This window comes from Meriones unguiculatus, chromosome 18, assembly GCF_030254825.1.
Source record: "Meriones unguiculatus strain TT.TT164.6M chromosome 18, Bangor_MerUng_6.1, whole genome shotgun sequence".
NCBI classification, from domain to species: Eukaryota; Metazoa; Chordata; class Mammalia; order Rodentia; family Muridae; genus Meriones; species Meriones unguiculatus.
In genome coordinates this window covers 9,914,831-9,927,328 of record NC_083365.1, presented here as the reverse complement: position 1 = coordinate 9,927,328, position 12,498 = coordinate 9,914,831, and the positions used below count along the sequence as shown (strand labels likewise).

The 12,498-nt window shown below is 39.8% G+C and overlaps 1 protein-coding gene across 5 annotated transcripts in view; it reads right to left on the bottom strand.

The window, feature by feature from the left end:
• Positions 1–4,575: 4,575 nt before the first annotated feature.
• Gpcpd1 (glycerophosphocholine phosphodiesterase 1) overlaps positions 4,576–12,498 on the bottom strand; it is a 52,527-nt gene continuing 44,604 nt past the window's right edge. For all 5 annotated transcript variants that reach the window (XM_060371503.1, XM_060371502.1, XM_021651169.2 and 2 more), the window contains 2 exons: positions 12,267–12,427; positions 4,576–6,234 (listed from right to left, as the gene is read on the bottom strand). In XM_060371503.1, coding sequence (XP_060227486.1) covers positions 6,036–6,234; positions 12,267–12,427 — 360 coding nt within the window. In that variant the 3' untranslated portion in view covers positions 4,576–6,035. The remainder of the gene's footprint in view (positions 6,235–12,266; positions 12,428–12,498) is intronic.

Sequence of the window (12,498 nt, the reverse complement as noted above, 5' to 3'; positions counted from 1 at the left end):
ATAACTAACTGCCCATGTAGAACAATTAGAGACATATAGAGAGGAAACAAAAAAAAAAAAAGAGCCACATTCACTCAGATGAAGGAAATGGTGCAAAGCATGAAAACAGAATTAGAATCTATAAAAAAAACACAAACAGAGAAAACCCTGGAACTGGAGAACTTAGAGAAAAGATTAGAAACCACAAAGGTAAGCATCACCAATACAAGAGGAGGAAGAAGAGCATCTCGGGTGCTGAAGATATACTTGCTGAAATTGATACTTCTCTCAAAGAAAAAGTAAAATCAGTAAAGTTCCAAACACAAAACATCCAAGCAACCAAGGACTCTATGAAAAGATGAAACCTAAGAATAATAGATGAAAAAGAAGACTCCAGGCTCCAAGGACCGGAAAATATTTTTAAGAAAATCATAGAAGAAAAAATTCCCAACTTAAAGAAAGAGATATCCATAAACATACAAGAAGCCTACAGAACACCAAATAGACTAGACAGAAAAGAAATACCTCATGTCACATCATAGTCAAAACACTAAACCTACAAAACAAAGAAAAAATATTAAAGGCAGCAAGGGAAAAAGGTCAAGTAACATATGAAGGTAGACCAATCAGAATCACACCAGACTTCTCAACAGAAACTATGAAAGCCAGAAGGGCCTGGAAAGAAATCATGCAGACCTTAAGGGAACACAGATGCCAACCCAGACTACTATACCCAAGCAAAGCTTTCAATCAACATAGATGGAGAAAACAAAATATTCAATGACAAAACTAAATTTAAGCAATATCTACACAGCAACCCAGCCCTACAGAAGATACTAGAAGGAAAATTCCAATCCAAAGAAAATATAGGATACAGGTAATTTCCCAACCAAAATTAAAAAAAAAAAAAAAAAGCAATGGATCATAGTAAGACCACCAACTCCACAATAAAAGGAACTAACAGACATTGGTCACTATTATCTATCAACACCAATGGACTCAGCTCTCCAATAAAAAAACACAGACTAACAGAATGGTTGTGGAAACAGGATCCAACATTCTGCTGCATCCAAGAAACACACCTATGCAAAAAAAGATAAACACTACCTCAGAGTAAAGGGCTGGAAAGATGTTTTTCAAGCAAATGGATCCAGAAAACAAGCTGGGGTAGCTATCCTAATATCTAATAAAATAGACTTTTAACCAAAATTAATCAAAAAAGATGAGGAGAGGCACTTCTTTCTCATCAAAGGAAAATTCCAACCAGAGGACATCATAATTTTGAACATCTATGCCCCAAATACAAGACCACCATCATTTGTAAATGAAACATTATTAAAGCTGAAATCATACATTGATCCCAACACCTTTATAGTGGGAGACTTCAACACTCCACTCTCACCAAGGGACAGAACATCCAGTCAGAAGCAAAACAGGGAAACAAGGGCACTTACAGAGGCCGTAAATCAAATGGACCTAATAGATGTCTACAGAACTTTCCACCCCAAATCAAAAGAGTATACCTTCTTTTCAGCACCTCAGGGAACCTTCTCCAAAACAGACCATACAGTTGGTCACGAAGCAAGCCTCAGCAGATACAAGAAGATTGAAATAATCCCTTGTATCCTATCTGACCACCATGTCTAAAGCTGGACCTCAACAACAGAAACAGCAAAAAGCCTGCACATACATGGAAACTGAACAACTGGCTACTCAATGACAGCTTGGTTAGGGAAGAAATAAAGAAAGAAATTAAAGACTTCCTAGAATTCAATGAAAATGAAAGCACAATATTCCCAAACTTAATGGGACACAATGAAGGCAGTACTAAGAGGAAAGCTCATAGCACTAATCGCCTTCAAGAAGAAATTTGAAACATCTCATACAAGCAACTTAATGGCCCAACTGAAAGCCCTAAGAAAAAAAGGAGCACATACATCCAAGAGAAGCAGACAGCTGGAAATAATCAAACTCAGGGCTGAAATAAATCAATTAGAAACAAATAAAACTATTCAACGAATCAATGAAACCAAGAGCTGATTCTTTGAGAAAATCAACAAGATAGACAAGCCCTTAGCCAAACTAACAAAAAGCCAGAAAGAAAATATCCAAATCAGCAAAGGATCTTCACCAACCCTACATCTGACAGAGGGCTAATATCCAGTATATATAACGAACTCAAGAAGTTAAAAAGCAACAAATCAAGTAATCCAATAAAAAATGGGGTACGGAGCTAAACAGAGAATTCTCTGTAGAGGATTGTAGGATGGCAGAAAAACACTTAAAGAAATGTTCAATGTCCTTAGCCATCAGGGAGATGCAAATCAAAATGACCGAGATTTCACCTTACACCCATCAGAATGGCTAAGATCAAAAACTCAAGTGACAACACATGCTGGAGAGGTTGTGGAGAAAGGGGAACCCTCCTCCATTGCTGGTGGGAATGCAAACTTGTACAACCACTTTGGAAATCAATCTGGTGCTTTTTCAGACAATTAGAAATAGTGATTCCTCAAGATCCAGCTATACCACTCCTAGGCATATATCCAAAAGATGCTCAAGTACACAACAAGGACATTTGCTCAACCATGTTTGTAGCAGCTTTATTCATAATAGCCAGAACCTGGAAACAACCTAGATGTCCCTCAACAGAGGAATGGATACAGAAATTGTGGTACTTTTACACAATGGAATAGGAAATTTGCAGGCAAATGGTGGGATCTAGAAAAGATCATTCTGAGTGAGATATCCCCCAAACAGAAAGACACATATGGTATATACTCACTTATATAGACCTATAAGATAGGATAAACATACTGAAATCTATACACCTAAAGAAGATAAAAAAGAAAGAGGACCCAGGGTAAGATGATCAATCCTCACTTAGAAAGACAAACGCGATGGACATTGGATGTAGGAGAAAACAAGTAACAGGACAGGAGCCTACCACAGAGGGCCTCTGAAAGACCCTACCCTAGCAGTGTATCAAAGCAGATATTAAAACTCATAACCAACCCTTGGGCAGAGTGCACGGAATCATATGAAGTAAGAGGGAGTTAGTAAGACCTGGAGAGGATAGGAGCTCCACAAGGACCAAAGATATCAGGGCCAAGGGTCTTTTATGAAACTGTTTTTCCAACCAAGGACCATGTATGGAAATAACCTAGAACCCCTGCTCAGATATAGCCCATGGTAGCTCAGTATCCAAGTGGGTACCCTAGTAAGCGGAACAGGAACTATTTCTGACATGAACTCAATGGCTGGCTCTTCAACACCCCCACACACACATACACCGAGGGAGGAGCAGCCTTTCTAGGCCACAGAAGAGGACATTGCAGCCAGTCCTGAAGAGACCTGATAAGCTAGGATCAGATGGAAGGGAAGGAGGTCCTCCCCTATCAGTGGACTTGGAAAGGGGCAGGGAAGAGATGAGGGAGGGATGGTGGGATTGGGAGGGAATGAGGGATGGGGCTACAGCTGGGATACAAAGGAAATAACCTGTGATTAATATAAAAAAATAAAAATTATATAAAAAAATGACTTTTAAAACATGTTATTCACATCTTGCCTCAATATGTGTAATATACAAAGTGACACAGCACTGTCTCAATTGCTGGATAGTTGACTCTCAAGTTATTAAATAATATACAGGAGAGATGGCTCAGGGCGCAGTCTGCTCTTCCAGAGCTCACTGATTCCCAGCAACCCCATGGTGGCTCACAATCATCTCTGCTGGGATCCAGTGCTCTCTCCTGGCATGCAGGTGTACATGCAGACAGAGCATTCATATGTAAAATAAATCTTTTTTTAAAGATCAGAGAAATTTGACTGAAAGCATCGGGTAACTGCCTTATCACATCACATGGACTCATCAAAAGAAAGGCCAGGACAGGGGTAAGGGCTAGAAATTGTCTTGCAGATGAAGGAAAACCTTCATTGTGAGGTGCCCTTCACATAGCTAGGCAGAACCAGGGTGGGCTGTGTATATGGCCCTTGAGTTCTGGGCTGCAGGGATGACTTGAGGACATGGACACCACTGGGCTTTTGCTGCGTTTTCAGCTTCTGTCTCACCCTGCTTTCCATTGGAGGCAACAGGTAGAGATGTTCATACAAATCTAATGGATTATATAGATAAAGCAGAGGAGGAAAGACAGTGGCCAGGTTCTAGGGTACAAACAGTTACTCTAGATCTTCCCAGCAAACTAACCGGCTTGGAACCCATACTCCCCACCAACTCTTTTCCTTAACCTCTCTGCTTCCCTTCTGCCCTGGAGACCATCATGGAGCTAGAAGGGGAAAGCTGAGGAAAGGACTTCAGAACAAAACTACAAAAGCATGAAGGAGTGCTCAGCACACAGTGCGCAGGTCTACAGAATGCCAGTCATATCTGAAGGTGCCTGATTATGTGAAAATGTTAAAGACCGATTCAGCACGAGGAACGGATATGGAAATAACCTGCCGAAGACCATTTTCTAAACTATGTACCACTAAAAATCACCTGACCAATACGACAGGATTTCAGGCCCCATTTCCCACAGTGGAAAGCTGACCAAACTCCCATTGTTGCACTGTTAAGAACCAATCAGAAGCCGAAGGTGGTGGTGCATGCCTTTAATACCACTTAGGAGGCAGAGGCAGGTGGAGCTGAGAGCTCAAAGCCAGCTGGTTTACACAGTAAGTTCTAGAACAGCCAGGCTAAACAGGTTGTCTCTAAAACATATACACACACAAAACAAGGCATAACTTGTCATTTTAAGTCTTAGGTTCCCAGCTACTGTCAAAATATGTCAATATATGGACACACCACCTCAGGAGGAACACACTAAGGAAGTGAGCCAGCCCACATAGCCAGAATGAAATTTCTATTTGTCAGAATACCATTATAAAACCATTCTACAAAAGTAACACCTTCTCAAAATTTCATTTTAAAATGAGGAAAAAATAAATCCATTGTTTTATTTAACATTCATTCTGAAGTTACAGTTTTATCGATACAATCTGCTTCTAATGAAAAAAATCTTAGTATAATCCTAAAAACATGCATTTATACACAGTAAGAATCTTCTATATTCCTAAATTACATACATGATATACATTAACAATAAAGAATACCAATGTGAGAATTCAGGACATTTATTTTTCTGCATGGGAATTTAAATTAACTACTGTGTAGCGCACACGGCAGTTACGTTCACTAGGTAGTGAGACACTAAATAAGCATACTCAAACTGTCTACAAACAGACTTTGTTTTTTTTTAGGCGGCAAAATATTTTCAGTCCTTGACATCTCACTCACCTAGCACCAGATGCAAGGACTTAACAGTAAACATGTACAATCTCATGCTTAAGACCTAAAGCATGCATTGAGTCAAATTTATACATTGTGATCTATACTATCATATATGCAATATATATTTTTACTAATATTTTATACATTAAGTTACCCTGCAGCATTCTGGAATTTTAACATTTTTGAAAAGTTTATGCAACAAGTCTGAAGGCTGGTTTGGGTCAGTGGGAAAACGGCAGCAGTCTGAGGCTTATACTGAAAAGAATGGTGCAGTTCCTATCAACCCATGGAAAGATGCCATGTACACAGATGACACGGGTTTTGTGCAGCTGGAGCCACCAGTGCAAATGCATGCATTTGAGGTACTTATTTTTTCCATGGTCAGGTATAATTATGCAGTCATTTTTCTCAAGCTCTTAAGAATTAACACCTAATCAAATAAAAAGCCTGAAGTTTAAATATGAGATATTTATATAATTAACTTCCAAGTACTATGCTTTCAAATGAAGAGTCAACATTATAGGCTTAGATATCTCATTGAAAATGTTTAACAGCGTATTTTTCTCATTATACAGAGACTGACTGGTAATTATACCTGGCCAAGTTATAAATAGCATACTTGATATTCTTGTGGGAACCATAATGAAATAGTAAAATACTTCATTATTGCTTCATTGGACTGAGAAACCTAAAAGGCAGCAGCAGTGGTTCAATGGTGAAAAGTGAACGTCAGAGCAGCCGCATGTGCCCCCAGCATCCTCTGTGACTAAGCGTTCTCCACATCATCAATGCCGTTGGCATCCACGTGGATATTAGGCTCCCCACAGAAAGATGAAGAGACTAGCTGGCTGACAGAACTAACAGAATGACACAAACAGTTCTGAAGCTCTGGCAGTTCTTGCTTCAGGCGATCCAACTGCTCCACTTGGAAAATATTTGGCTGTTCAGGCATCCAATCATATATCCTATAGTGAAACAAGCACAAAAAAAAAAAATGTAATTTCATGTTTACTGAAGACTGCCTGACTTAACCTTTTCAAAATATTCCACTTAAGAAATGCCTGGAATATCCTTATTACAGAGATTTTATTCTGCTTTATGATAAAGATCAAAATAGTTGCATTAATTTTTTTCTTCTCCCTCACTTTTCAAATAATACAACTTTTGTAACCTTGGCTATAAAGCAATTCCTTCAATCAGAAAATGTAATCTGTAGTTTTCTAATGATTCTAGAAGTGTATGCCCCCAAGTCAATTAACTGCTGTGCCTGAGAGCTAGAACTCATCCCCAGGGACTCAGGTCACAAACATCATCATCTGGAGTGGAGAGAGCACAAAGAGCCTCTGCTGAGGCGTGCTCACAGGCAGGCCAGCTTCACGCTGACCTGCACACACCAAGCAACACTGCTGCTGTCGTAGAAGCTTCATGATGTCACAAGAGGGAAGGCAGTCTCAGAATATATACATATTCTAACTAATAAGTATAAATATATCTAAACATATTTATATCTTTATAAATATATATGTAAATATATATTACTTTGCAAAGCAACGCAAAGATTGACTCTGAGGTTATAGTATTTCTGTAGTCTGAATGGCAATCCAGGTTTGGTCCCCAGCACTGAAAACCATCCATCCATTCAAACACACACACACACCCAAGCCTAATGTGCAAGAGAATGAGAAGCATCTAACTTCAAACCCTTACATCCATTAAAATTAAAGAGAATTGTAAAAGTATGGGAGTAGGCCAAATAACAGAGACAAAGGAGTGAAACTGTGGAGCTTAGAAGACAGCTGCAGTATTAAGTTTCTGGGTTTATTTAAATGAAAACAGGTCAAATCAAAAGACAAATTGATAGACATTGACAGGCAAAAAAAACTTTTAAAAGCAGCACAAGTTCCCCCCTTGATCTGGAAATAAAAGGGAGGGAAAAAAGGATGAGGTGGGGTCTTTATGCAGTACTTGGGTGTTTCCCTCTCCGGCCACAGCTGCCTGACACTGGCTTGTGAAGAAAATAGGAAGTCCCTTAGAATGGAAGAAGAGGCCCAGCACCGCCACTATGGAAGCTAGCCAAACACAGAAGCATCCTTCCGAAGCACTCAATTCTCTTCTCACTTGACCACGAGGGCAGCCACTCATGGTTTCCCAGGATCTTGCAGGCATTCTGAGGAAATCTAATCAGCCAAAAATTGAAGCCCTGAATACAACCTAAAAAGATCTGAGCAAGTAGGCCAGCCTGTAATGGAAGCCCAGGCCAACAATCATTCACTCACCCAGAGCTTCTAATACACTCTGTAGATTTCAAGAAAACTTTTAAATGTGGAATATGAAAAGAAAAGAGAGAAAAACCTTAAAAAAAAAAAAAAGACAAAACTAAAATAACCATCAAGTCCTGGGAGGAATAGTACTTTCACCAAATGAGAACAGGTTACTACATGTTCCCTAAATAGCACTTTCAGAAAGAAAAAGAAAACCACACACAAATCAAGAGGTCTTTAGGAATTAAAAACATAGTAGCATATATGGAAAACTCAATGCAACAGATGAAAAGGTTCTCCAGAGTAGAATGAAAAAAAAAAAAAGATTTTAAGTGTGGACCAAAGATACAAGTTACACGAAGACAAATCCAGAAACGTGTAAAATACATTGCCCATCCTTTCTCCAGTACCAGGGGTAAGCCCAAGGCTGTGAAGACAAATCCAGAAACGTGTAAAATATACTGCCCATCCTTTCTCCAGTGCCAGGGGTAAGCCCAAGGCTGTGCGCACACTATCGATGGCCTACATTCCCATCCCAAAGTTCCATACTGAGGCACTCCCCAAACCAGGGTCTCCCATCAGGCCTCCTGAGTACTGAGCCTACAGCACACAGCATCACACCAAGTTTACGCTGTGCTGGGAACAAACTCTCGATTTTGTGCACGCGAGGCAAACACTGGCCCAACTATGTAGCATAACCAGCGCATAGTCAATGACATACACCAACAGGCACATAGTGCGCATAGGAAGGGGCACACAGTGCTCAGAATGAAAGCAGACCTAGAAGAAGGTCTAGCTCTGGTTTCAGATCACTGGTGACAAAGCCAATCCTCCCAGGACTCACAGGGAAAACAAATTAATACTTAAGGAAACAGCAACAAATATGACTCCCCAGTTCTCAATGATTACACTGAAAAGGGAGCAGAGAGGTGAAATGTTAGAAAACCCTACTTCTGATACAGAACTCCAGCTTGGCCATACTTTTAAACAAACAAACAAACAAACAAACAAAAACCTGTAAATGTTTACAATTCCATGTCCTCTCTCAAGATGACACAATGATAGTAAGCCATGAGAAATAGATATGGCTATCAAAGAAGCTTGAAGACACAATGTTAGCAAGAGGCTACTCTTAGGATGGCGTCTGTGGCCACAGAAGCCAGCTGATCTATACTAGAACAGCTACTGAAAACAGGAGAGTCACTGCCACTTAAACAAAGTGTCCCCTAGTCTCAACCAGAACCCTGCTTAAACAGTGTCTGATCAATGGGTTCTTCTGGCAGAACCCTACCCCTGAGAACCTGTGGAAGGCCATGGTGGACAGCACTATAACTTACTCTAATTGTCCTGTGACACTTCCAAAAACATCTGAGCCAGCGCTGGAAGTCTGACTTTGCTGCGCTAACAGCTGAATGGGTCACAAAGCCAATAAAAGCCAAAATTTGAATCTAACAAACACATAACTAGGAGACTCTACAGAACCATGTTTTTAATCTAACAGACATGCATGTATGTGTACTGTGTTGTAAAACAAGGTGAGCAAGCAATCACAAAGCTCTGTGTCACTGCCCTAGAAAAATTTTACACCTATATTCCAGGAGACCTGCTAACTGCCTAAATGTTCTTAAATAACAGAAAGTAGAATAATTTACAGCAAAATGGATTGAGACTATTGAGTAAAAAGATTAAATTCATATAAATAAAAAATGGCCTATTATTTAAGGATTAAAATAAGAACTTTTTAAGAGAAAAATTACGTGGTTGATGAAGAGCAAAGGAGGGAAGAACTGGGATTATACAGAAGCCCATGAGGACTTACAATCCCTTGCCTTTAAACTCACTACAGTCTGTACTACTTTCCCTCCTCTCTCTTGCTCCCACTCTTTTTTGAAGTTCATGGTGCTTAGGACTAAACTTCACAATGCCACTTAGGCGCTCTGTCTGTCACTGGTGTATTTGGGCCCCTCCTCTGGGTTGAGCTGGGTGGTAGGGGCACATCTACAATCTCAGAGCTTGCACAGAGATTGTAGATTGAAGAGGACTTCAAGGCCCAGGGCTATTCTAGACTCTGTGCTATTTGCTGTACCAAAGCCAGACCATCAGCAGACAGAGCTATAAAGGCCAACCTAAATTAACCACTCACGATAAAATGTTAGAAAAAAAAAAAAAAAGTAACAGTTCTACACCATGAGCAGGGGCTACCTGAACATGCTGTGCCTTAATGATTTTATAGGAAAACAATGTGTCATTGAAAATGCATACTTAAGTCTGGGCTGCAAATCAGCTGCTCTATTGTTTACTTGGCGCAGAGGGGGCTGGGTGAAGCCTAAGTACCTTGTATATTGGCTGTGGTGGCCGATGACTAGAATCTCAGCACTTAGGCGGAAATAGCAGGATCAGAGGCTTAAGGAAGTTCAGACACAAGCTGGGGCTACAAAACAAAAACAAAAAACAAAAAAAACAAAACAAAACAAAAAACCAAACCAAAACCTACACAGTCCTATCACCACTCTTAAAAATTCCCCTAAGGCTCCAAATCACTAATTACTCAAAACCTTCTAAATTAGTCTGTGTAGAAACAGACAAAAAAACAAAAGAGAAGACAGAAGCTTGGCCAGGGACAACTGAAGGAACAAAAAAGGTGTTTTATTATAAGCCTTAGAGAACCATTAGAATTTTTATATTATATGCACATATTTTCACAGCAATATAACCTCCCATTCTCTTGGTCCCTAAGTACAGCCCATGTCAGGCCAGCCCTCCAAATGCCCCAACAACCCTGCCCTGCCTCATGCTGGGTCCATGCCTGTAATCCAAGTCTTATCAAATCCAACCATCTCAAACTTTCCACTTTGCTTTTCCTCTTTAAGATGCCAAGCCAGGAAGAATCTTCCTCAGCACCTGTTAAAATGTTGTCCTGCTATTACACGTCAACACCGGGCTCAACTACGAGAGCCCTTTGGAGGGAGGATCTAAGTTTGTATTCCTTAGCAAGGTCATACTTCACACCATCTTTTCCTTGTCTTAAATACTTGCAGTCATTTCTTCTTCTGCATACTCACAGATACATGTAAATCTTTCCAACATTGGCTAAAGCCAGTATTTTTATCAAATTGTTAATATAAAATTTAAATTTTTGTTATTTGGAAACACCTCCTTTTAAATATCTGACCAGTCATTCTGTTTTAGGCAAAGTTAACCAGGCAGACAGATAAGTAAGACAGCAGACCACTTAGGCGTGGTAGTATTCCCAATCTTTGGAAAGCTGAGACAGGAAGATTGCAAGACTGAGCCAGCCTGAGCTACATAGTGAAACCCTTCTGATCTCCAAAATCAAAATAAACAAATTAAAAAGTCAATAAACTGGACCAATTCAGACAAAATAGTGGGAGTAAAATCTTTATTAAAGAATGATATAACTTAGTAAGACAAAAAGTAGTATTATTAAATCCAAGGAGAGTATATTTTTGTTTTTACGCAGGTCTGGTGAAAACTTTATCACTTCTTCCAGCAAGTCAATGATTTTTACAACCTAAAACCTCTTTACACTACAGCAATGAGTATTAGCAGCTACTAAACTTACACCTCAAAGACCAATTCCTAGGAAGCTCTTTTGTCTATCCAGTCTGCAAATGTTAAATCCCATAGTCTGTATCAAACTGCCGTAGCTTTGGAAACAGTAAACAAAAACAAGCAAAAGGCCTTTCCCTTGAGAAGCCTACACTCTCTCTGTGTGTATGCATTAGGGAAAAGGGAATTACTAGTTCAAAGAGGCCAGGAATAAAGACACATGGTGCAATGTTACATACATGTTGTGTGTCAGTGACAAACGATAGTGAGCCAAGTTAAGAAGTGCCCTGTGAACAGACGCTACTATTTAAAATAGAGTACTTAAAGAGCCCTCATTCAAGTGACATTTCTGTGTTGTTCTACAGCAAGAAAAACTGCACATGGAAGGCATCGTGAGAGGAAAGATCCCGAAGGCAAATAGGGTGGAGAGATTAAAGAATACAGAAATGGAAGACTTCAAGGATTTAGCCTGAGAAAGTAGAATAAACAGAGTGAGCATTTATCCTGAAATCAAGATAAGAAGGGAACACACATGTAAAAAGGCCAGGGAGATGTTCTGCGTTGGAAACACACATCACTGGGAATGTGTAAACATATTACAATGAGGTCACTGTAGTGGTTTGAGTCTGGTTCCCAGCTGGTTCCCAGCTGGTTCCCAGCTGGTGGACTGTTTGGAAGGGTTAGGAGGAACAGCGTTGTCGGAGGAGGTGTGTAATGGGGGTCGACTTTGCAGTTACAAAAGCCCACATCAGGCCCATTCTATTTTGTCTGTCTGTCCTCTTCTCTCCGACCTCCACGATGGTCATGGTCATGGACTCATACCCTCCAGAACTGCAAACAAGCTTCCTACTAAATGCTTCCTTTATAAGTCACCTTGGTCGTGTTGTCTCTTCATGGCAACAGAAAGGCAACTAAGAAATTGCTGAGAAAGTTCTGACAGACAGGTGTGGGACAGGCAGCTGTCCTCATCCCAAGGCAACTTACACATTTCAGTTATGGCTTAAGTGGTTTTGCCATACTTCCAATAACTGGGAAAAACTGCAAGTGTCAAGATAAACTTTAGGCTAAACTACATAATTTTCAACTTTACTAAATTTAATAGTTTAGAAGATAGAAGTTACACTTTTTGTATAATTCCGTTGAGATTTTTTACGAAAAACAAATACCTATCATATATTAGACCATTTACTCCAAATTCCTTCAGTTTCCTTCTGTTCTCAGGGTCATTGGTATCATCACCCCAGCAGAATATGACCAATCCCTTATCCTTTGCCTCTTGGACATAGGATGGATTTCTAAGCAGGTCTTCAGTATGGGCATTTATCCCCTGAAAAAAGAAAAATTCACTGTTTACAAAAAGGAAATGTAGTTATTACAATTGCTAAATGATCTGACTCT